At 39.6% G+C, this 27,663-nt stretch overlaps 1 protein-coding gene across 9 annotated transcripts in view; it reads right to left on the bottom strand.

Annotated features, from left to right (window-relative positions):
• sgip1a (SH3GL interacting endocytic adaptor 1a) overlaps positions 1 to 7,948 on the bottom strand; it is a 66,683-nt gene extending 58,735 nt beyond the window's left edge. For 6 of the 9 annotated variants that reach the window (XM_072684233.1, XM_072684230.1, XM_072684234.1 and 3 more), the window contains exon 1: positions 7,658 to 7,948. In XM_072684233.1, the coding sequence (XP_072540334.1) occupies positions 7,658 to 7,667 (10 nt within the window). In that variant the 5' untranslated portion in view covers positions 7,668 to 7,948. The remainder of the gene's footprint in view (positions 1 to 7,657) is intronic. The other 3 variants (XM_072684238.1, XM_072684235.1, XM_072684236.1) reach the window with 1 other exon arrangement.
• Positions 7,949 to 27,663: the final 19,715 nt, after the last annotated feature.

Consider the following 27,663-nt stretch of genomic DNA (forward strand, 5'->3'; position numbering starts at 1 on the left):
TCAGCCTAATAAAACTATTTCTGAACATCTGCTGCGTTCTGAACACCTGTAGCTGCTTCCCGCATCAGAGTCAAAACCCTGACGCTGGCCAACAAAGCCAAGAACAGACCAGCCCCTCCGTACCTGATGGCAATGGTCAAAAATCGATCTGCACAGAGAGCCCTTCGAGCTTCAAGTTCGGCTCGGCTCGACCCGCCATCCCTCAAAATCCACGGAAGACAAGCGTCCAGGCTTTTTTCTGTCCTGCACCAAAGTGGTGGAACGAGCTTCCCCTGGGTGTCCGAACAGCAGAGTCGCTCACTGTCTTTAAACCCAGACTGAAGACCCACCTCTTCAGAGAATACTTGGGTGAATAGCTGAGTGGTCACCTTACTGACTTGTGTTTAGTAGTGTCTAAACTTAGAGGTACCTTTGAACTATTAGTCTATTCTAACTAGCTAAGGTTTTTCTTGGGTAAATAGCAAAGCACTTTTGTAAGTCTCTCTGGATAAGAGCGCCTGCTAAATGCCTTAAATGTAAATGTAAATCTAACAGTACATAGATATATAGTAGATAGATGCTCTACAGGGGCATACAGACTTCTCTACTTGTTTATTTAGGGCCTCTTATTCCTAACACACCAGGCATGGTTAAATTCTTACTGCAGGTGGTTTTTAAGTTTTAAAATAGAGCTCTTATACAGCCACCAAGAGGCTGATTTAAATAATATGGGAGTAAAAACTGTGACTGTGCTTTTGTCTTACATTCTCAATAAAATCGGTTAATTCATGGAGAAAGTTTGTTTTTAAATTGATAAGTTTCCTTAATAGAGTAACTGAGTTTACCTGACAAATCAGGACAGCCTTAATAGCAATAACTTACACATATCTAGAAAGGCCTACATTTTACACTTGAATGAAAGGTTTTCATTCTGTTCTAGACTCAGGTACACTGTACTGCTTCACAGACATGACTCTGGGATGAAGAAATTCTTTACAGCGCTTCCCCACACTAACTTCACTGCCCCACTACCACAGACAAGTAGCCATCTGGCCACGAAACACAGGGGTGGGGTTGGGTGGGGACAGGAAACACTATCTACCACGGACTCTATTTCCAGCAAGCCCCCATGGCCTGCTCTGCTATTTAAAATCAGGGCCAATGCCATTAGAGCCGAACTAGAAATACACACTAGCCAGCTCATGGTAAATGGTTTATAGAATGACAGCTATGAACATAACACAGCTAAATAAGGCTGTTGTGTGTATACTCTTAATGAAACTAGTAAATATAGCTAAGTATTTTTGCTTAGTCTATATGCAGATTATTCAGCATTACTCCAAGCACTTATTATTACTCCAAATAAATGTTTTTTCATTGTACAAGAAAGGTTACATACACCCAAGTGACATACACTTAAACACAGGGGAAGTAGAGAAGATGTAGGCAGTATTTAAAAGATCTTAACTACATGAGTCCACACGCCCTATAATACCCCATACTGCCATGAATACTTCTAATTGGAAATCGTGTTATATTATTAATCCATGTTATTAAAATACAACCATAACTGTACTGACAATGTGAATGTATTTAATAATTACATATAATAAACTCAACAGCAAAATAATTTAGATGTTATTTTGCATACTTTTATTGTAATTCATACACAACTTCATGATGTATTTACAGAAACTTTTTATAATAAATTTATATATCAAGATTTGATCACCAGTTTTTAGGCCTTTCTTAAATGTAAAGTTATTATTATTATTATGTTCTCCATACTGACTTTTGTATTTAGTAGTGTTTAAGCTTAGAGGTATCATTTGAATTCTAGTCTATTCAAACAAGCTAAGGATAAGGCATGGATTAAATGCCTTAAATGTAAATGTATTATTTAATGGTTTAAGAACACCATCAAAATGTATATGAAAGTATGCTCAAATCCTCTACAGGAAACTAAAATAGTTTTGCACAGTTCAGACACAATCCCTATTTATTTACTGAAATCAACATATTAAAATAAAATATAGCATAGTATTTAATGTGCTATTAAATTCGCTATTACCTTTGCACAAGTTACAGTATAATTATTGTTAATTAATGTTAAATTAACATACTAAACAAAAATAAAATAATTTAAATGCTCTTTGTAGAGAATGGGAACTTATTTCCTTTCCTGTTGCATAAGACTAACTTCATTTTCGATGTTATACAGCTTAAATAATTAACCAAAGCGTCAAATTGATTTACATGATTTGACATGATTTATCACTTAAAGCAGATGATGCTACTCGAATATTGTCACCAATATAATATTGTCTGACTGTCACCAATCTGATCTCTGTAAATAAATGCCAACATCTTGATTTATCCAAAAAAATGATAGCTTAGTAAAATGTTTAAATGGATAGAATGTGTTTAAATATTTAAGCAAAAAATGTAATTAATTAAAACCATGAAATCTCCTACTTTTTAGTAATATTCTACTTTTAAACTGGAGATGCACAGAATGATGCCACATATTGTGCTAAGACAACTGTGGTTCAGGTAAGTCAAAATAGCTGCCCCACTATTCAGCTCTATAGACTAAAGTGAATCATACCAAGTTCTAAACCACAACTATTTGTTAGCATGAAACAAAATGTGTTTTATCAGCGGACATCTTTACAAGGATGCAATTATTGACTGTCTGAATACAGTGTTTGTTAGCAACATTAGCATCTCGTATTCTAAACTAAGAAGGCAAACTTCCGTTATCAAACATATCTTGGCTGATTGACTGTATGTGGGGTAAGCAATAAATCATGTTAATCAGATTGTTGACATATTATTCCTTTGAAATCATCTACCACTCCATTCATCATTCTAGAGAAAGTTTCCAGCATGTTTTCACAGCTTCCTACTAATTACACGAAAGAATTACTAAAAACTGTCACTACAAACTTTTAAATGGTAGTGTAAGCAAAAAAGAACTGAATTACAGGACATTACTTCTCTAAAAATATACTGTGATGACACAGGAATTTGGTGCAAGAAAGAGCCAAAGAAAATATACTGCGTACATAATCATTTTAGGGCAAGAATAAAAAAAAGTCTCACCCCTGCAGGGTGCTGCTGATACATATTATATTTAAATATATGCAGAACTGCTATAGTGACTATGTCAGCAAAATGATAAGAGTATGGACTAGTTTTCCAGCAGCTGCAATTTTCCTGATTTACAGTTGACAGAAATGTTACATTATCTTATATTCATAGTCCAGCTAAAACGAACCAGATGAATCTTGATGGTCATTAAATGTTATCAGTGTCACTGGTGTCATCAGTGTTACTCTCTATAAAAAATCTAGATAACAATACTATTCTTTAAAAATAGTAGTAGTAGTATTACCTGTTTTACTATAAATCACCTCAAGTAATTAGTTTCATACAATTCCAGTTGAGATACAAGAGAGTTTCTAACTAAATGATCATAATTTGAGCTATTTTAATCCATTGTATGCCAGAGATCTGTCTGAAAAGCCAGTGTGTTTGTAAGTTCCAGGAAGAAACCTATTACAAAGCCATTAGAACCCTTTTTTCACCTTAATCTATAGAGATACACCAGCCATAAGCAGACATACAGGCCTTGCTAGAGTGTGTGTGGGTGGCAGAATTTAGAAAGCACTAGGCGAAGTGGATTAGCTTCCTATTTTACACCTGCAGGTAATCCAGGCATGGCTAACCCTGCTAAGCCTGTGCTAGCCACACTAAGCGCCATTCACCTTCATGTTCACGCAGCTGTGCAGAGGTCTGGAGGTACAGTACCTGTCACTGTCACTTTCTGCTGTTACTTAACACCTAAACACCTCGGCTGACACACGCATGCACTTGCGCACATGGCAATCACACGCAAGTCATGTCAGGATACACACACAAATTAATATTATATATGTTCCAAAGATACACACCAAAGACCGCACTTGAATTAAGCAAATCACGCTGATAACAGATGTAAAAGCATTCCCTCAGCGTTTGAGCGCAAACGTATGTTCGAGGTACAGTTGGCATGCTGGTATTGATGGATATCGGTACTGGTATGAGTAAAAAATGCTAGATCGGATATAAAAAGAAATGAACCTGACCCAATCCAGCCTGAAACAGCACACACTCAAACTGTGTGGTATTAGCTGTGTATTTATTCCTTAAATAGTTATGACATGATAGTCTACTTTCAGATGCTAGTATTAAATAAAGGGCTTTGATTAAGAACAATTGATTAATATATGTTAGAAAGTAATATCGGTATATTAGTAATATCAGTATCATCTGTATCAGTACCAGTATAACTTAATGTCAATGATTTCAATTCAGACACGCAAATTTGTGCCCACAACCAACAGTGCACCAGCTCTGGCTCTCACACCCAAAATGAAAGCATCTACAACGGGCACGTGAGCGTCGGACCTGGACCTTGGAGCAATGCAAGAAGGTCGCCTGGTCAGAGGAGTCCTATTCTTTTTCATCACGTGGATGGCAGGGTACGTGTGCCCTATTTACCTGTGGAATTGCTTTGGAGCAAGTCCGATCTATGGCCGGCTCCACCTCACAACTCTCAAGACTTAAAGGATCTGCTGTCTTGGTGCCAGAAATCACAGGGCACCTTCAGAGGTCTTGTGGAGCGAGGAGTATGTGTTTGTTGGCACATGGAGGACCAAGAGCATTTTAGGAGGGTGGTCATATTTTTATGTCTCAAAAGCATACAAACATTAATTCAAGAGATTTAACAAAAATCCAAAAAAGATACATACATAAAAAAAGAATTGGTAATTCTTGGATGGAAATTCTTTACAGTCAACTTCCACAAAACTGACACAGGTTCCTCCCTTAAGATTTCTTCAGTCGCCTTCAGTTGCTGCTTGATTGTGCTTGTTTGCCTTACAAAGTTCTTGGGTTGCTTTCATGGTATGTTTTAGGTCATTATCCATCTTCACTAAATCTGAGCAGAAAGTGAATTCATTTAGTGTGTTCATCCTGCTACTTCTGACATAAATAAACAACAGTGACCCAGTTCCATTGGCAGCCTTATATGCCCATGCAATAACAGTGCCTCCACCGTGTTTGACAGATGATATGGTAGGCCTCGGATTAGGAATCCTTATTCCACAGACTAAAGTTGATTTTGGTTTCGTATATCCAAAGAAATCTTGTTCCAGAACTGATCAGGTTTTATTTTTTTAGATGTTTTATCAGTCTAATATGGCCTTTCAGTTCCTGAGTGGTTTGCCTCTTGAAGTAAACTCTTGTATTTACATTCATGGAAGTGTCTTTTGATGATAGACTATGACAATGATACGTCTACCTCTTTCGAGAGTGTTCTTGTCGTGACAAGAGGTTGTGAAGGAGTATCTTATTTTTACCAAGGAAAAAAAAATCTGCATTGATCTTTAGTTGTCTTCTGGGTCTTCCTGGCCTGGTGTTGCTGAGCTCAACAGTGCATTACCTCTTTTTTTGAAAACTTGATTTGAAAACTTTAGCCTTTTTGATTATGGATGGCTACCAAATTCAAAATTCTTTCCTTTCATTTTTCTAAATTCCTTTCATCAACTGCTTATCAGTTACCTGCCCAATTACTTTTGAGTTTGTGAAATTGGAGGGACTAAGAATCTCTCAACTCCTGAGAGCCAATCAGATCATATTCACAAGTTAAGGATTACAGCAACTCTGTACGAGGATCCTCAGCCACATAACACTGCAAATCATTTTTACAATAACTGACTCACATATTTGTAGAATGTGTTAAACTAACTCAGCCTCGTGGGAGAAGCAGAGTAAAGACTTAAGATCACTAACCGGACACAGCTCTCGACTCAGCTCTCAACTCAGCCCAGTACAGGGAGTATCAGAACACAGCAGCGCTAGCAAACACCACTAACCACACAAAACAGCAAACAGTGCAGATCACATTTAACTGCCACTAAAAGTACAGCAGCAACAGCCAATTAAAGGAATCACAGCTAAAATGATGGAGTTTTAAGCGCCTTTTCAGTTGTGCAGTGCAGTTCTGTAAAGGAATTCACAAAACTCTCACAGCTGGAGCTCCACAGCACTTAAGTGTGGTTGATTCTAAAAAGTAAAGTACATTTTATCTTGACAAAAACTGCATGGAACATTTCAGAAGCCCTGTACGATGATACGTTACAAAGCTTGCCTGGAAAAGTTAATGTAGCATCCTGCCCCGCCCTCGACTGGTATTGGTAATCAGCATTAGCCCCAAAAACACTAACCTGTCCATCTTCAGTTAATATAGCATGAGCCTTGAGAAACAGCATTACTTATATTGTTGCTGTCGGTGCAAAAAGGTAACTTCACAGGCGAAGCTAAAAACACTGTTACCTTTTAATGTTAGTTAATGGATTTTATAGTTCAGGTCATTTTAGAGCATTTCCTTCGGTTTGTTCATTATGACATCTTAAACAATATAAAGCAGCTTGGGGTTGTATATTTAAAAAGAAAGTCAAAAATGACAACCAAAAACAATACTACGACAATCCTATTATATAAATAATTATTCATATGAAATAAATGTATTAATTTATACAAGTAAAGGGCTACCAAACTAAGTTAACAGCAATGCTCCAATAAACACATTTACATGCTAATCCAGTCCCTGGGGAAAATCGGAATGAATATAAGCACTTGAATATATCAAATTATTGCATCATCAAAACATGACCCACATACCAAGCACTTGTAAATTTATGGATGTTTCTATTTTTTATATGCATGAGCCATGGGAAAATAAGCTTTAAAGTATAACACAAATATAAATCTTAAACATTGGTTTAAACCTGGCACTGTGATATTGATTTCATAATGCACCATTTAAAAAAAATTAATAAAATACATGGCATGCTCCCATCAGGCCATTACATAAAACCTCCGTCACGCATGTGGATCAGGCCAGCCTCCATTTCTCTCCCAAAAACACAGCTGACAGCAACCCAACCTCCACTTCCACACGGGTACACGCACATACACACCCAAATACACACACACACACACACACACACACACACACACACACACACACACACACACACACAAACACATCTTACCTGCCAAAAAATAGAATCCTGCACAAACACACATTTGCATTAACAATATCTATTATTACACACATGTCTATGTGACAGTGTGTGTACATACATGTATGTGTTTGTGACTGTGTGTGTGTGTGTGTGTGTGTATTTGTGAACTGAACTCCCATATACAAAGAGAATTCTGACCCAGCCAGCTGGGCACATAAGCTGTAAGTGCAAAATCCAAATAATCCTTTACAACACCAAGCCAAAGGAAGGGGGTGAGAGGAGAGACGAGGGGGCGGGGGGCAGCAATTATCCTTGCCATTGTGTGTGCGTGTGTATGTGTGTGTGCACGCGAGTGTGTGTGCATGGGTGCGTGTGTGCCTGTGCTTAAGATAGCCAGTAGCCTTTGCTCTTTACTGAGAATGATATGCAAGTCACCGGAACGACAAAATAGCAGCCACCCAAAATAGCAGGCCGGCTTATGGCATTTATTTAAAGCCGACACACACACACACACACACATACAGATACAGATGACATTCAGGCATACAGATGACAAAATAAGGTGACAAATAAAACGAAGCACAGCCAAGATCAACCCTTACCTTCCATCATGGTTGCAGATTTGCATTCCTCTATCTCCAAAGAGCCTGGAACGAAAGGAGGAGAGGGAGAAGCCCCCGGTCAGCGGAGAGATGGACACACAGAGAGATAAAGAGAGGCAGAACGGTTTCCAGCGGCTCTCGTACAGCCCTAACGTCCGGCCGTGTGTGGTTTAGGCCATGGATGCTGCTGCTAGTCACTGCGGCTTTCAGAGGATGCTCAAAGGGAGGAGGAAAAAAAAAGCAAACCAGAGTGAGAGAGAGAGAGAGAGCGCAAGAGCAAACGAGAGAGAGCGAGAGAGCGTGCGAGAGAGAGAGAGAGAGAGGAAGAGAGGGAGGGGAGGGAGCTAAAGAGAGAGGGAGATAAAAAAAAGGAGAGGGAGGAAGGGAGGGAGGGAGGCAGGCTTGTTAATGATGTCACAGTCCACCACAGCCAATCACAGAAGGCCCTGCTTCATGTCACACAGCACACAGCTCATAGCTTTTCTCAGCGCCTCTCCACCCTGGGAATACACACATGCACGTAAACATACACACACACACACACACACATATATATACACACAAGGCCAAACCTCGTTACAGGGTGGTGTGCAGCTCCTGGCAGAGCGGGAGAGAAGGGAATTAATGAAGTGTTGCCCGCTGAAGGAGTGAGGCAGCAGCTGAAAGCTGCCTGGCCATGCTGTCTGCTCCAGCGCAGCGCGACTGACAGCGGTTCTAGAGAACTAACTATTAGCAGATGCACGGTCACTGTCCTCAATCTGCCTTCTCTTCCGCTCTGTCCCGGGTCTCCACTAGTTAACACACACTCTCTCTCTCTCTAGATAACAATAAATCAATTCTGATGTCACATTGGAAACAGTAACTGCGGCTGTGGGCGTGGTCAGTCCAGACTAGATACACAACACAGAGACACATGAATAGGGGAAGAGAGGGGAAGAGAGGGAAGGGGGGGGGGGGGGGGTGGAGAGGCAATTCATATTACATGAGGAGGTGGATCCCGGCCAAAGCACTGCCACTAATCAATGAGGGACAAAAATAAGGGGGTGTGGCGTTCCGGTTGGACAGTTTTCCAATAGTCTCGAAAAGACTAGAAAAAACACTGGGGACATTTCATTCACAGCATCACAGTGTACAGTGGTGACAGTTTGGCATATGACTCTGATTTCTTTATAGTAGTGGTGACAGGAGGTTGGGATGTTCACAATGCAAAACAAAAAACATTAAATATGTAGGACCCAGTGTGACCGAGTCACAGTCAAGGACACATAACTTTCTGTGAGGCACCTTTAAGAAGCAATACACTTTTCAGACACTACTGTGAACAACCCTGACTCGTTCAACCACTCAGAAAGAGGAACTCTTTTCACATCCTAAACATTTAGTTATGCAGAAATCTTTGGAATTGCCCTCCACAGAAACTACCTACTACATCTACTTCTTACAAGGCCCCTTGAACCATAGGCTTATCAAGAATTTTAAAAATGAACAAATGTCATGTAGGTTGAAGCTTTTTTTATTATTATTATTCCCCTTTTCTCCCAATTTTATACTGCCAATTAAACCTCTAGCACTGTGAATGCAAATGACTGATACACGTGAACCCAGTGACTGCCACTTTTCAAAGGGTTACAAATGCAGCATTGCCAGGCAACCGACATGCTCGGAGGAAAGCACCAGGTCCTCGGCTTTACTGTTCCAGCTAAGAGGAGAGAACATGGCCAATTGTGCTCTCTCAAACTCCAGCCACCGATGGCAAAGCAGAAAAGCTCCGGATTCGATCTCACGACCACCGGGTCATAGTTGCTGAGCCGCTCAGAACCCATATAGAATTATTTTAATGGGTTCTATGTAGGAGAAGACCCATTTAGGCATCCAAATGGCAAGTTGTCATGGTTCTTTATAGTACCACTGTCTTAGCTAACCTCTGAAGAACCCAAACTGATTCAATTCACAGTCATGAATGGATGTGATGCATTCTCTATTTAGACTGTGTGTGTGTTGGAGTTGTGTGCCTCTCTCTGCTCTGACCCTGCATCACTCACAATCACAAGCCAGAAGATGCTGCTTCACTCTTTGACCTGCTGTTCTCCACAGTCATGCTCTGTTCCATGTGAGCATATCCTCTCTCCCTCCCTCCTGCTCTTTTTCTGCCTCTCTCGTTCTCTGACTCTAGCGCCCTCTGTCTCATCTTCTCGCCCAAGCTGCAGCGTTTGCTTTTTTTTCCCTTTCTCATCATACTGCAGGACTGCTCTAGTGTGTGTGTGTGTGTGTGTGTTCAATTATGCATGCTCTGTGTTCACACAGAACGAGTGAGAAATATCAGCAGCCTAAATTCAGCAAGCCCCCTCTGTCCCGACTGTAATAACAGATGCTGTCTGCCCTCCCCTCCCCTGCCCTCCCCCACCTCTCACACCCCTCCCTTACTTCTGGCCCCACCCCTTTGTCCACACTCGACCCAGCCTGAGTGTGTGTGTGTATGAATGTTTGGGGGTTGTGATATCAAGTACAGGATTCCCCAAAACAATTATTCTACCATGACAGTGTCTGAGCAGGTCAGTGTATATCTGGTGTGGATAAGATACGCATGTGTGTGTGTGTGTGTGTGTGTGTGTCCGTTCCTTATGTTGCATTGCTTGCTAGAGTACACGTGTGTTCAGTAGTGAGTTTTCACTGCAGTGTGGTAATAAAACTATGGGATGTGGTCCCTCCCAATAAGCTTGTTTTTTTTTTTTTTTTTTTTAGCTCAGATCCAATCAGAGTCTCTTAATGCAGAGCATCAGCCGATACAGATCTGATCTTTGTGCTAGTATAAATAATACAGACACACGGTTTAGATAAGATGTGCTGTTAATAAGTACTGAAGTAAAATCACTTTGTTTTTAGTCTCATATCTATTATTATGAGACATTCTGGACTGACTGATTTCGTTTAGTAGAGACTTTTCTTAAAATGACTGTTTTATAGTGTGTTTAATATCCTATAATCCAGTCTGACTCGCTTCCCTGCTATGTTACATTTAGCTTGCATGGTCGAAAGACGCATGGTTCTCTTGTCTGTAAACAGGAGCGTCACTGTGATAGTTTCAGATATTATGGTATGTTTTCATGTTCCACTGTAAAACTAGTTCCACACTGCAGACTCTCAACTCTTTTATTTACCTTCTGAGAACGCTCCTCAGTGCTGAAGGCCCAGTGCTGAGTGTCTGGTAATGAAGCCCTGAGGACACCAGATGGAGCGCTAAATACTGTGGTAAAAAACAAAACAAAACAAAACAAAGACTCAGAAACTGGACTGGGATGAAACTAGCCGATACCTGATCCATCAAAATATTACTGGATCAGCCCAGATCCTGATTCAGATCAGATTGGATCAGATTGGGACACCCCTACTCCTAATAGACAAAGGAACTCAATATACAGAAAGTCATGTGAACTTTTGGGCACAGTAAGTGAAGTTTATTGATATGCAGTTCCAGAGTTTCAGGAAACCAAATTGAAAGAGAATAAGAGTGCCATGATTCGGAACTCCAAAATTCAGGCTTCAGGTCAGCTGCTACTACTAGTTTTAAGCAGTGTGATGTAGTCTGGTCCATTTTTACTGAAAATGACATAGTGTCAGAAACTATATAACATAGCTGTCACATAAAATATTGTACCTTATTTTTGTTACTTTGTGACATAATTTGAACCTTTTCCTTTGACGTAATTCCATTACATTAAAAAGTCATCATGTATGGAACAATAGAAATACTCCAAAATGAGCTGGAATAAAATCTTTTTACACTGACTTCTACTGAAAGGTAATACGATTTTTTTTTCTTTTCCTGTAAAGTTGTCATTTTGGAGCTACAAGGTTTTTTCGTGACAGGGATCGCAAGCAAGTGTACCTGAATTTTTTAAAGCAAATGTGTGACAATTCAGGTATGCAGTCTGCATCAGATATAGTGGATACAAATCTCCAGATTATCACTTTGCCACACCATCAACCTCAGCCCATAATTCCATCAGCCTTACAGAAAATGTTTGTAGGAAATAGCAGTGCTTGGTTACACCAAGCTGAGCATAGCAGACATGTATGCACAGAGAGAGAAAGAGGGAGGGAGAGAGAGAGAGACAGAGAGAGAGAGAGAGAGATCAATGAAGACGAAGGAGTCGAAGACACAGTGCTTTCTGATCCTATACTGCCATCTACTGTTTACAGAGGCCAAACCACACCATGTTGGTCAATAATGTAAAATGTAAATAAAAAATAAAGTTTAATAACTGGTACAGCAGGAAGAAAGAAACGGGAAAAACACACACATACAATTGCACACAAATACAAAACACACACTTGTCATGTAAAAAACAAACAAACAAACAAACAATATTACCTGCTATGTTACAGAATCAGCTGTAAATAAGCTCCTCTGCTATCTACAGCAGACCCCACTGGATGGAAAGAATCATCATTCAGGACCACGGAAGGTTGTTTGGACTAATGCACACACTGAGGAACAGCTACACCTGTAGCAAGAGAGAGAGAGAGAGAGAGAGAGAGAGTAAGCTCAAGCTATTGTTTTCCTAAACCTAACCATTCAGCCAATCATGAGCCTGACAGAAATATCCAGCCAGCAGAAATAAGCAGATTTACTGGCTACTATACAGGTACTGTGTGGTGTAAAACCACACGACTTCACTTGTCAGCTACCTGGGATTTCCTACAAAAACACACACAGGACTTGGAAGCCCTCATTAGAGATAGGTGCTGCCCTCTGTCGTTCTGGGTTTGTAATTACAACCTTCTCTCATGCACTACAATTCAAAAGTTTGCATCATCAACATCTTTGATGTTTAACACACACTAATAACTTATTCCAAGTAGATTTAAATATTATAAATTAGATACCAAAATATTAAAGTTTAATTCAAGTAAAAAAATATAAAATTTTTATTTTGCATTTATGCACCCCATCCTATGTAGAAAAAAATCCACAGACCCCTACTACATACACTATATGTCCAAATGTTTGTGGACACCCCTTCTAATGAATGCCTACAGCTACTTTACATTGCACTTATTGCTGACTGAGTTGTGGAGCAGTTTAACTATGTTCTCATGAAAAATGGTGTTCCATCCAATACTTTTGGGACGTTGGAGGAGTTGGGGATGAGGCGGGTGGTGATCATCCAACATACTGGTCTCACTTAATGCTCCTATCGCTAAATGCAATTAAATTCTCAAAGAAACGCTCTAAAATCTAGTAGAAAGCCTTTTCTTGACAGTAGAGACAGTTACTCCAACGACAGCAGGATAAACCTTTTTTTATATCATTGTTTATCTGGACTAAACAATGAATGAGCAGGTGTCCCAAAACTTTTGTCCATATAATGTACTTTATAAATACAGTACAATCCAATATAAGGACAATCTTCTCCAAAGGAACCTTGAAAAATGTTCCATAAACACCAAAATCTTTGACCAAAAGCCAGTACTACACAGTTTCAGTACTACACAGAATCATTTCTGCTTAGAGTGCAGCTCTTTAAATGGTTATATAAATGTACCATTCAATGCACTGAACATTCTTGGGTTGTACATTTATTTTCCTAGTATAATTTAAGGTGATTTGCAACCAGATATAGCTATATGGCTAGCTTCATGTCCATATGAAACTGTCTTCCCAATAAAACCTGTTGTCAATGTACTTAGCCGTTTTCACATATGAACTCATATGAAAACGTCTGGTGAGTCAGGTCAAGCCATTTTCAGAAGTTACCCTTTCATGCGTCTACCGTACAGCCGGAGATTTTCTGTGTCAGACGTGTTCTCACTACAGGAAATGTTCTATGCATGATGTACGGCATGACCCACTGTAAATTCTCCGGAAAATTCTTTGCTCTATTCACATATGGGCTCACCTGGACATTACCCGGACTTTGTACCAGGGGGCAGCCAGGATAAAGTCCGGGTAATGTCCGGTACAAATGATGCAGTCATTTGTATTCACACATATAGCTTCTCTGAGTAATGTCTGGAAAGGTTCTAGGTTAACATGCATGTGTGAAAGCGGATTTCAGTTGATTTACTGAGTAATATTGTAATAGGTAATAAGAACCTTTTAGAGGTTTCAGAGAACCTTCACATAACATAAAGGCTCTATATCACCTTTTTCCAAGTACCTTTACATTATGTGGTAGTTTAAACCGTCTGCACACTCACATTTCTCATTCTAAGCACTGGTCTTGTAAAGAATCAGACTCATCTGATTGTCACTTTTTAAAAAATATTAAAATTTGCAGTATAATGGCAAGCAAAGGCCAGGTGTAAGAGACTATATATATATATATATATATATATATATATATATATATATATATATATATATATATATATTTTTTTTTTTTTTTTTTTTTTTTTTAAATATACCAAATTATATATACAGTCTTTCCACTGATTTCTATTTATTTCACCATGACACCATGACACCGACAGCTGTGCACATGCACAAGCACATGTGCTCCCACAAAGCACAGCACTGTGAATTCTGACTGGAGTCTGAAAAACATGAGGCGACTCGTGGAGGAGGTGGAAGGGCTTGCACTGCCACAGCTCCAGGGAGAAAACCCTGGACCCTAAAGTGGAACAAGCCAGAGAGATGGAGAGGAAAAGTGGTCTGTGGAAAGTTCCTGTTGCGTAACCTAGCGGCTGTCTGGACCAGTCACGAATCAGGACCACTTACAGAGGAGTGGACCACAAGAGACTATGTGGGGCTTTTTTCTTCTGAATACATCATGAACATACTTCAGCTTTAAAAACCTCCTCAGAAAATACTGGACCAATACCGATGCCTGATACTTATTTCTGTCTCTGTATACCACCACAAAAATACCCAACTCTACCCAATAAATGTATCCTATTTTCTACCCAACTTGGAAGGCCAATTAACCAATCCTCGTTCATGTGAACTTCCCCTACCACTAACAATATCCCGAACACTAGGACAGTAAAGACCAGCACATGTCTTCTCCAACATATGTGAAGCCCTTTCAAACTCTTTTTATACTGCACTGGGGCATCATCTCTATACCCAGCGCACTTAAAGCTCCCCACCTCATCCAACACATGTGAAGCCAGCCACCGCCTCTTTTCAATCTGCCGCTGATGCCAGTGCCAGCACACTCAAGGGAAAGCCCCCCAACAGCTAACAACATACAACAGCAAACAGTCATCTGTGCTGACCAACATCACCCTGGGAGTAATGCGGGGAGCAAGTGCCATCAACTCAGCCCTGGGAGAGCATGGCCAACTGTGCTGTCTCAGACTCCAGCAGCTGATGGCAAGCAGCATGACCCTGGATTCTAATCAGCGATCCTTAGGATCATAATGTCTTAGCCCACTGGACCACTCGGAGTCACAGAATTATGGTCCTTTTTTTGACAACTGGACAAATGAACATGATCATAAATGCAATGTATGGTTTGAGGACACCTGCTTATCCAATGTTTTAAAAACCAGTTTGCCCAACCTCAGCTACAGTAACAGTCTCTCCACTTCTGTGAATGTTTTCCACTAGATCGTAGAACACTGCTGTGAGGTTTTGACTGTAAGCACCCAGAAAAGCATGAGTACGGTCAGGTACTGATTTTGGATGATTCATTCTGGATCACAAACTTTCCAACTCATCCCAACAGTAGTGGATGAAGCGCCGTCATTCCAGAGAACACAGTCTATTGCTCCACAACCCAATACTAGGCAGCTTTATACCACTCAAGCCGCTGCTCAGCATTGGGCATGGTGACCTTAGGCTCATGTGCTTCTGCTGAAGATCATCAAAGTCTACTGGCAATACTTTCCTAAAGAGATTATACACGCTGTGTGTGCATTTGAACACCTGTGTCAGCAACGATTGCACATCAATAATACTGAATTTCCTAATAAAAAGGGGTGTCCACAAATTTCAGTGCACTGCACACGCAGTGTATATGAAGTATGTTTAACAGTTGGATGCAAATCCTTGGCAATCAGTGATGGCCTGAATTCTGGAATTCATGCACATCACCAAATGACAAGTTCCCTCACTTGCGATGCTGAGAGGATCATTGGAGTCTCTCTCCCCTCCGTCATGGACATTTACACTGCTCGCTGCATCCGCAAAGCAACCGGCATTGTGGATGACTCCACCCACCCTTCACACAGACTGTTCTCCCTCCTGCCGTCAGGAAGAAGGTACCGCAGCATCCGGTCCAACACTACCAGACTCTGCAATAGCTTCTTCCACCAAGCCATCAGACTTCTCAACTGCAGAGACTGAACTGATGGTTTTTCTGTTCCATGCACACACACACACACACACACACTCTCTCTCTCTCTCTCTCTCTCTCTCTCACTCATTCACTAACCATTTACCCCAGACAATATGGGAAGCATTTTGCACTAATAACTATACTACCTCACTGGACTCAATATTTATTGCACATTGCATAATTTGCACACTACCCCTAAAGTATGTATTATTCTTTGTCTGTATTGCGTTGTATTGTCTGTCTGCACTTGTATTCTGTATGCACTGTGTCTATGTTGCACCATGGTCCTGGAAGAACGTTGTTTCGTTTCACTGTATACTCTGTATGTAGTTGAAATGACAATAAAAACCCACTTGACTTGACTTGACTTGACTTTGGCAGGCCTTGACTACAGCTACTTTCAGTTGCTGCTTGTTTGAAGGTCTACCTTCAGTTAAGGTACGGTGCAACACTAGAGTACAGGGCCAGCCCAAGCCATTATGGGGCCCTAAGGTCAGGTAACTTTGACTTTTAGCTAACCTTTTTTTTCTTTGCCTTAAGAAGCTCCAGAACTGGGTGGTTTTCACTCCTTGAGCATTAGCAGTTTACTTTCTAGAAAGCATCTTTCGACTGTAGACTTGGACAATGATACGCCTACCTCCTGTTCTTAACTTGACTGGATGTTGTGACGTGTTTTTTTTTTTTTTTTTTTTTTTTTTACCAAAGAGTTCTGTGATCATTCACTTTAGTTGTCTTCCATTGTCATCTGGGTTTTAAGATGTTCTCTTTAAGAATTTACCAAACTGATGATTTGACCATTTTTAACGTTTCTACTATATCCCTGATGGCTTCTTTGGACCGCATATTCATCGTTTTTATGAACAGCTACCAAATTCAAATTCAACTGGAATCAGCTCCACACCTTTTATCTACTTAAGTTGTCTTGAAATAATGAGGGAACATAAAACTGCAAATCAGTTTAGCCTGCAATGGGGGCAATGTAAAAATGCCAGTAATTCCTAAACGGTTCATCTAGTATTTTTTGTGAAGCTCTATAAAATGAGTCTAAAAGTCTACACTTTAATCATATTTTGAATGATTAATTTTAAATATATTGAGGTGGTGTACAGAGGCTATTTCCTAAAAACATAAGAAGATTCTCAAACTCTTTGACGTTGTTACTCAATGAGGCCTGTGATGTGTTTGAGTGGTGTTTCTTCTATTTATGGACATCATGGCAACAGGAAGGTGATAATTTCTTGGGAAGGTGATTGTGAATTAAGATAAAGGCCCATCTTATGCCCATCTTCAAACTATGCTGCAAGACATGGTGGTGAACAGGATAAACACAAATGGTTGTGGAACAGGAACTGTGTAGATCCATTACTGTGGAACTGGGTGAAAGGTGACTTTGCTGAGATCAACCCTTCAAGACCTTGGGACTGACTGATAATGACTGTTGCAGACCTCATTAGGATGCACAGGGAGCCTCATAGACACCGTGTTTATTAACTAAACTGGCAATGACGTTGTGCTTGCCTATGAACCATGTAACCATGTGGCAATGTAACAATTAATCTGCAAGTCCCAGCATAGTTTGTCTAATTTACATATAATTTAGTATAACAACTCTGTCCAAGTCCTGAGGTAGAGAAAGACCTAAGGGTCCTCTCACACTGACCTCATACATCTCACTCTCTCTCTCTTTCTCTCACAGCATAGGGCAGATGACCCACAACATGTCCATCTCTGCATCCCTTCACTTCACTTGTTAACAGTGATTCTTTTAGCAGATGGTTGCACTTGCCATGAGGCAGGAGAGTTTCTGCTGGTTGCTTTTGTGTTAAAGATAAACAATATTTTAAACAAGTTATTTTTAAACACGTTAGAAAACCAATACTAAAATAAAAGAGGCAGAATTTAGCTCCTGTGCCGCTTTTGGATGGAACCAGCTGTTTGACAACCCAAGAAATGCTTTGGTATTAGACATTTTTAAATGACTTTTACCCTGCCACTTTTATCAACAGTAAGATCATCAATAAACACCAGCGATCTAGTCCCACTGAAAGCCATACATGCCCATGCGATAAAAGTGTCTCCACCATGTTTAACAGATGATGTAGTATTGCTTTGGATCATAAACTCTTTCTTTCTTTCTTTCTTTCTTCTCACTCAAGTTCATCTTTGTTTAATCTAAATCTTGTTCCAGAGCTGGACAGAATGGAACCAGCTGTTTGAACAACCTGAAAATTGCCTTGACATTTAATATTTATAATTAAACCTTTTTAGATTCAGCCCCTAGACAGACCCATAAAACACACCTCCAGATTTACTGTGGTGTCATAAGAAAACAGTAACGTGTTGGCAAACACAAAAATTATTGGACATTTACACTTCCTGCTACATCCACAAAGCAACCAGCATTGCGGATGACTCCACCCACCCTTCACACAGACTGTTCTCCCTCCTACCATCAGGAAGAAGGTACCGCAGCATCCGGTCCAACACGACCAGACTCTGCAATAGCTTCTTCCCCCAAGCCATCAGACTTCTCAACTGCAGAGACTGAACTGATGTTTTTTTTTTCTGTTCCATGCACACACACACACACACACACACTCTCCAACCATTTACCCCAGACAACATGGGAAGCATTTTTGCACAAAGCATTTGCACTAATAACCTCACTGGACTCAATATTTATTGCACATTGCATAATTTGCACACTACCCCTAATTATTTATTATTCTTTGTCTGTATTGTGTTGTATTGTCTGTCTGCACTTGTATTGTGTTGCACTTGTGTTCTGTATGCACTGTGTTTATGTTGCACCATGGTCCTGGAGGAACGTTGTTTCGTTTCACTGTATACTCTGTATGTAGTTGAAATGACAATAAAAAACACACTTGAACTTGAACTTGAATAAAATGGACTTAATTATCTTTTATATCATGTTTATATTTGGTTTATAAGTACATAAATCAAATATAATTGGTTATAGAGGCAGGATTAATCGCCATGACAATCCTTGCAAATCCGATTGAGATTAATTTCACTTTCTGAAGGATTTCATAGCACTTTAATATCAAATTCAATATCAATTTTTATATAACGGCATAATACATAAATTGTGATGTGGACTAGGCTCAGCCAATCAGAACAAAACACAGATACAGAATGAGTATACTTCAAAGTATCATTTACAGATGATTTTCTTTAAGAGTGCTGTAAACGTCTCAAGTCATTGACTATTCTACATTCAACGTTTGAAAGGCTAAATGTTAGCAATGTTATTGCTGAAAAATACTTGTGTTTTCTTATTTTATTATCTATTTTATGCTTACTTTCATGTATTATTGTTGTTATGGTATTTTCATGTATTAACGTAAAGCAATATGTATGAAATATGATATACAAAGTCACACATTCATGTTCCCCAACCAAGTCTTTGGTCATTGACAGCAGTAGAAAGGACATCAACACTGTTGCAGATATTCTTTGTCCTTTGGTCTTTGTTAATGCTGCAATAATGACATCCACCCACCTCACAAAACCCATCAGGCTCTTAAAAGCTCCGCACAAAATATGAACACAGTTGAGAAGAGGAAGCTTCTTAAGAGTAGAGAAATACAAGGACACGTTGGTCAAATCTATTTACTTAGTAAACAACATAAAAAGTTAAGTATGCAGCTGGAAAATGATCCGTGCATACTTGGACCAGAGCACACAATTACAGCACCGCCTGCCAAGCAGCACAAAAATCATTTCAGTGCGTTAAACACAGGTAAAGTGTTCTTCTTGAGAAATGGATGGATGTAAAGATAATGCTACAGGCATACACGTCAGCCCCTCAAGAGTACATGCATATTAAGCTACGATTTGCATGTACATATATTGTCCTTGTACACGTACAGATGAACTACTCCCATATTTAGGTAGAATCCTGCTAAGGTTCCTGACCATTGACATATTATGCCCCTTCTCCTGATCACAGTTACCTGAGGTCTTAATGAAAAGTCTGTGTCATGCTTAGGTCAGAATAACACAAGGATCCAGCACCAGCAGTTTAATACTGCCAACAAATTATGGCTCCACAGGGTGCATCAGATTGCTTTAAAACTGTCATGCCAGAAACAAGAATGCCCACTATACTTGAATGACCATGAATGACTTTGAATGACAGCTCTCTTAGCAGTCAAGGGTAAGTCAACTAAAGCTAATGTTAGCCCAGCACATCAGGCTAAGCTAAGGCTGAAGAATCTAGTGTAGTTCCCAAAACTCAACAGAGCAAAATCTGGTAAACAGAACCGAACTACAGGGCAGTATAAAGTGGTGGTATACAATAGATGTTAGGCCAAAAACATGTAGGCAACAGGTTACAGGTGCACAGTATACCATACTACTTACCTGGAAGGTTAATGCTGATGCTAAAAACACCAAGAGAACAAGCACCAGTTAGGGCAATACGCCACCCACAGTTGGTCGCTACTTTATCCACACTTCTGATCCCATGTGCGATTTGTGTTGATCTATGCAGCAAACAACAAAGTTTAGCTTCTAGCATGTCCAGTGCGGTGCAACACTAGAGTACAGGGCCAGCCCAAGCCTTTATGGGGCCCTAAGCAGATTTTCACTTGGGGCCCCCATACCACCACCTCAGCCACCAGACGCTTAATCATTTCATAAAGAGAGAGATATTGTGCAATACGCTGAAGCACACAGGTGTCTATCGACCACCCAAAATTATTTTACCTGTGTAATACCATTTTGTTTTATTGTGCAATGTTATTTTTTAAATGTGTATTTTTTAGCATGATATCTTGGTGCTCTTGGGGGCCCCTTGCTGGTGTTGGGGCCCTAAGTGGCCAGGTAATTCAAGTATGCCTTGGGCCGGCTCTGCTAGAGTACATCTCAAGCTGTGCATGAAGATACTCATATTGGCGTGGTAGAATTCCAATGACATGGCTTATGATGTAGGAAGCCGAGCCGAATACGAACGACGTGGTGAATGTTCCATTTTCTCTTCTAGGCAGACCACAAAAAACTGACATGGTATGACATAATATGCCTTCTTTTAAGAACAATCACATCATGCAGATAGCTTTAGCTACGAGCAAAGACATAAATTCATTTAAATTCATAGTTTGAGGAACATCTCCCCCTTTCACCCTTTCGTCTTAAATTTTCTGACGTTTGGAGGCTAATATAGCTGACAAGTACCACAACATGCACCCAAACAACTACCACCATCTAAACAGCATCTACGTCATCACACATTGTTCTGCTGAGGAATATCAGAACAGACTTGCTCATGTGTTTTCTGATACAGTATGGCATACTTCTGTCTTTAACAATGGACAAAAGTACATAGCATAGCCAAAGGCAGAAGTATCAGCCACACTGGAGACTGTGTCCAAATTCAAGTGTCCAACATCATGTTTGCTAATTATCAATATGCTAATATTTTCAGATTATAAGAGCAGAAGCGAAACCTACAAAAGACCTAAACATGTCTGCTGAATAGCAAACAGCTGCAAAGCCCAACTATCCAAACTGACCCCTCTGATGCCCTGGAGTAGAAAGAAAACCCTTCTGTTCAAATGATTGTCTAAAGTAAAAGATAATGAATAAATCCTCTGATGGAATAAGGTATGGAAAAAGCATGGACATATTGTATTTTTAGATTAGTTGTTACAGTACAATTTCTACTTATTTGCAGAATCTAACATAAATTTAACAAAAAATTAAACTTAACCTCATACTTTACGTTTGATCTTTTTCCCCAATATATTAAATAAAGCAAATAAATGACAACTGCACATTAGGAAAACGCTGTTCTCTGTAAAATGTGCATAAATGTAAAAAAAATAGAGGTGCCCAGACCCTTGTATATGACTGTATATAGAGCTGGACAATATGACAATGTTTTATTGTAACGTGATAAATGTTGTTATCATGATACACAATATACTTTTCTAAGCATGTTGAGAATACCGTTAGTGCTTAAAGACCACTGTAATTAGACTGGCTTAATTAGATAAGATGTTGAATAAATCACTGTATTTAGGGATAGGGGAAGGGAGAGTATCTACATAGTAGTTTTTTAACAATCTGTCGCTACTAATCTGTATTTATTTTGTGATCACACTTATTGTGATAAATATTGTGTAAAATGTCTTTAAATATTGTGATATAGTATTTTTACCATACTGCCCAGTCCTAACTGTATATGATCAAACATGTTTTTTACACAAAAATAAAGATACTAAAAAGGTTATTTGATCAAAGCTATTGAAGAACCACTTTTGGTTCTATAACGAACCCTTTTTTTTGTAATAGAGGTGTGACCTTTAAATTTACTCACACATCTCTATGACAAACATGGTTCTTTATGGAACCAAAAGTGATCATTCAATGACATCACTCAAAGAAGTATTTGTAGCACCTTTATTTTTAATAGTGTACTTGCAAAATTGCAACTGAAATGCTGAAAAAAAGCATTTAAGCAAAATCAGCAGTTAACCCTTCAATGCTCTAGTCTAATAATGGAGCACAAAGCAAAAAGAGCAGTATTAGACAGAACTCACGGTTTCAGGTAGTAACAGCACTGATCAACAATGAGCATAGGTTACAGTTTAGGCCAATGACCAGGGAAGGAATATTTAAAATGATGTAAATCTGACACTATTCTGTCAAGAGAGTTGGGTTTAAAGATGAATTGCAAAGATGGGAGGTAGGGGAAAAGTAAAAGGTGAAGGAAAGAGGTAAGAGTAATGAGCTCCCGTATCTCTATTCTCTTCTCTTTTCTTCTCCCCACTCTCTCTCTGTCATTTTTCACACTTTCTATTTGTTTGTACCTTACCCCTCCCACTGCGTTTGACCTACTTTCTCCTCTACTGCTGTCTCCAATAGATGGCAGAACTCATCTGCGCTACAGTGTCCCACAGCAGCGGTAGCAGCAGCAGCGGTAGCAGCAACAGTAGCAGTAGCAGTAGCAGTGCGGGTTGTGACTCACACACACTCAGACTGGCCTGTCTGAGTCTGGGGGCAGAGTGCGCACTTGCCAGACTGTAACTGTGAGCGAAATGTCTGATTATCTGGAGATATTTGGAGGGTGTGCTGCATGTGCGAACGTGCAATCACATCACAGAGCAGCGACGGTGGAAAAGGCCCCCTGTTAAGAGGGAAATTCCACCTTCTTTCACATTTCCAGTGTGATGTCAGAGTGATTTTATTTACTATTTTATTTACTATTTACTAAGCGTCTTCTGTGAGTTTTACAATGTTATTGCATTTTGTAATAATAGTATTTTCATGCAGGGAGATGCAGAAACCTACTTGCCTGCTTTCCCTTTAGACTACAGACTGCTTATTCAGATACTAGCCTTAAAACATAAAAAATATAAAGCAACTGTTAGGTAAAAGTAATCCTAATAACCTTATATATAGTTTTTTAAAAGGCAGATATACTGTTGTACAAGTTCTGAAAAATCTGTTACATTATATACATTTATAAAATGTAGAGGTTGGGACTAAATTGACCTGGATTAGCATTACAGAGAAGTTCAGTTCTTTTGGAAAGGATTACAAATGTAGTAAGATTAATGAAAGGCAGATATTTTAGTCCAGTAATCCAGCATCTTCTAAGCACTTTGTTCTTTTGAAGTACAGTTAATACATTGTCAAATATTGGTTTGAAATATCACTAATCTAAACATCTGTCATAAATGTTGAAGATATTATCTACAGATACAAATATGATTCTGACATCATCATGTATCCCTGTTTTCCGAAACTGAAACTATATATTCAAAGACCTTAAACAAATGGCAATCTCAGGCCTGAAATATGACATCATACAATAAATATGGAAACTAACCAGAGAAGAAAGTATCCTGACCATAAATAATCTGACCATAAATGGACTGACAGGAAACAAACATACATTCTAAGCAAAAAAGGTTTTCTGACCAGTATCACCTGTGAACTGTTCTATTAAGAAGGTTTTCCACCGACACATGACTAACCAAGGATTAACTTAATGAACTGAACTGTTTCTCAGTAATTCTCTTTTGTACCATATTCTTAAAAGGCAACATCACTCATCCCCACTTTACCCGAATCAGCCAGTGACATCAACAGAGGAAGTCTTAATTGCACTTAAATTCACCGCCTGATTCAAGTGCGTTTGGTGCAGGAGGGCCAGGAAGCGAGCTGATGAGGGTGTGTGAACGTGTGTGATGGCTCGTGTGCGCCTGGCGCAGGGCATCGCTGGGCAAACAGCACGTAGGCATGAGGAGCGGGCCAGACAGGCAGGGCGCTAATCTGAGCCATCACATTGTGCCATGGCCGATGGAGGAATGTTGTTTTGGGTTCATGTGCTGCTCCAGCAATCACCGCCGCTGATCGTCAAGGGGTGTGAGCTACCATTACATATGCAGCTCTGTGGCGTGTGGGGACTTTCCACTATCTCGGTCACGTTCGACAGCTGGCCTTGTTTTGCGCTTAGTTTGACAGCGGAGCATGACGAAAGATAGCAAAGGTGCTGGAGTGATGCGGGCTGGTCTGAAAGAGTGCCAAAATCAGAATCAGGAGCTTTGTAGCCAATGTTAACTGAAAGCCTGAACTAACGTCAGCATTGAGAGAATCTTCACAAAGCACAAAATAGCTGAAGAGAACTCTTACACAGACTACAGCCCTTAATACTAACACTGAAGACAATTGGACGCTACACAGTGTTTAGTTCCAAGTGTACAGGACTTAAAGAATCTGCTGCTAACATCTTGGTGCCAAATACCACAGGACATCTTTAGCGGTCTCGAAAAGTTGATGCCTTGACAGTTCAGAGCTGTTTTGACAGCACAAAGCGGACCTAAACAATACTAGACAGGTGGTTTTAATGATGTGGTCGCTCTAGCTCATGTCTAATTTAGGCATGGTGCCAACAGGTTTATGTTAACCTGCTCTAGAGAGTCCTATTTTATTGGCAGTACTCCTCTACAGAGACTAGACAAGCTGTGTGTGTGTACATTGCTTGCACATCTGTGTCAGCAATGGGTGTAACTTAAAGTAGCTGAATACATATATCAGAAGAGGTGTCCACAAACATTTGGACATATAGTGCACACAATCACAAGCACAGTCAGTATATATATATATAAATATGTATATATATATATATATATATATATATATATAGAGAGAGAGAGAGAGAGAGAGAGAAATGAGTGACAAGCGTCTGACATTCAGTAGATTCTGGGAACTCAGTAGGTAAAATGATATGCATTCAAGCTTTTTCTGGGGCAACAGCTCCTGTCCACACCTCTCAATTAGGCCAAGCAGACTATGACCTTAACATGAGAAGCAAGGAGTGTGCAACCCAAATTTAATTAGAATGATGGCTCCTTATTTTCTGTAAAAATTAAAGACATGGCAAGGGCCAACATAAGTTGCCTACTGCTGCTGATACACCTTTCGCTTTAGAGTGCAAATTGTTCATGATGAAAAGAAAAGGCATACACTTTAACAGTCACTTGTTTTGCCACTAAGAATGTATGTGGGTGTTAGAATTTAGGTCAGTATAAGAATATTCCATATTTGTACAGTTCTGATGGAAAGGGATAGGGGTGTATTTCATTTTCCCTGAGTTACCGTAAGTCTAGAGTATGGCCAAATTCCCTCTAATTATAAGACACAGTCACATTTGGACATCAACAAAGCAATTGTTATTGTAGTTGCCTATCCCAACCTACTGGAGTGGAAATTAAAATAAAAAACACAGACTTTGGTCCAATGTAATTGGACAAGCTAATAATCTCAAATTAAACTGTCTTTTTTAATGCTTGGTTGCAATTCCTTTGCGGTCAATGACTTCCTAAAGTCTCAAACCCACAGACGTCGCCAGATGATGGGTTTCTTCCACTATGATTTTCTGCCAGACCTTTACTGCAGTTACCTTTAGTTTTTGCTTGTTCTTAAGGCATCCAGTGAGTTTTCAAGCATTTGGCATGATGCATTTTAATATAGCCATATTCACTTCAGATCTCTGCTTTTTTTTTAGCAGTCACATCATCGAATACAAGAAACCAGGTGCATTAGCAGCTATACATGCCCATGCCATAGAACTACCTCCACCATGCTTGACAGATATAGTGTACTTTGGATTGTGAGGAGTTTCTTCCTCTTCTTATCCCAGTATTCTGGTTCGAACTGATCTTATCTAACTATAAGATGTTGTTCTAGAGACTGTAGAGGCTTTTTTTTTTTAGATGTTTTTGGCAAACTCCAGTCTGTTTTTCCTGCTTTTAGGCTTATCAGTGATTTAGCTATATCCTGTGGTAAATCCTCCGTATTTACTGTGATGAAACTGTCATTGTTTGATACGGATAAGCCCCTAAAGAATGTTTTTCACTAGTCAACTGTTTTTAAGGGGGCTTTCCTCACCAATGAAATACTTTTTCTTTTTTTTAAATGTACCAAACAATCAAATTGGTGACACCTAATACTTTTTGCTTTCCCTCTAGTGAGATTCCAAATGCAAATGACACAACTGAAATCAACTTTCAAGACCTGTTTATCTGCATATATGTAAGTGAAATATTGAGTGAATAACAAGGAACAGCTGAGCAGCCAACTGTCCAATTACTTATCATCCCCTACAATAATAAGATCACACTTTATAGCCACTATACAGTAGTACAATGGAATTTAGCCTCTGGACACCAGAGTGGTTAGCAGTCACCTCAGCATCTAGGGGGTTATGTGTCTTGCTCAACTCCAGTATACTGTGGTAGACAGCTAAAATATCAATAGCGATCTCAAATTGTTTATGTTTACACTGTAAATATTTATGACTGTAAATTAGCAAAGCTCAATACTTTTATTCCAAAATAAGAATATAACAATGACAATCTGGGAAAAACTAATCCTTCACTCTATTTCTTTGTTATTACAACCAATACATTCATTCCTGTGTAAGCAAACAACACTTGAGTTCACATATTCTCAGAGAAGTGACAGATTGAGGCCTCTCAGACTTCAAGGGAATTTCATCTAAACCGCATAGTTTCATATTTCCCCCAATTGTCTGTCAGTGACATGTGGAGAGAAGAAGGTTTTTGAAGCACTAGAAGACTGCTCTCCAAGATGGCTATGAAACAAAGCAGTCTCTCAGATCGTTCCTACACTCAGCAGATGCTTTATGACAACTTGGCAAGTAAGGAGTGGAAAAGAGGTGAATTCTCTGCTAACCACTAGTTCCTAATGGTTTTCCTTTCAGTTAAACACTGCTGAACAGTGCCTTATACCATATACTTTGGATTCAATGCATCATCCCCATCCACAGTATACGAAACTTTACCACGAGGTCTGGGGATATTTGTATATGTAATGCTTGTCTGAAGCCCTTACTTGTACACACTGTAAACACTTCTCTATGCCGTCCCGTAATCCCATAATCCCTGCTACCAGTGCACTGGTTCCGTTTGCTTATTCATTCTGTAGTCATTTATCAAGAATAAATTGTCTGCTGAAATGTTTTACAGCCACAAAAATCTTTGAGCAATATCCTGTTTTCTTCCGTAGTGGAGTTATAACTGTTCTTTGACATCATGACTTGATTCATTGCTAAGTAAATACACACATCTCCGCTTGTTTCCTGCACTTCCCAGAACAGAAGAATACTGTGTATTCAAGTAATCCCTTGCATGGTCATGTGTTGACCAGAGTATTTCAGAAAAATAA

The sequence above is a fragment of the Salminus brasiliensis genome, chromosome 7, assembly GCF_030463535.1.
Source record: "Salminus brasiliensis chromosome 7, fSalBra1.hap2, whole genome shotgun sequence".
In the NCBI taxonomy this organism is placed as follows: domain Eukaryota; kingdom Metazoa; phylum Chordata; class Actinopteri; order Characiformes; family Bryconidae; genus Salminus; species Salminus brasiliensis.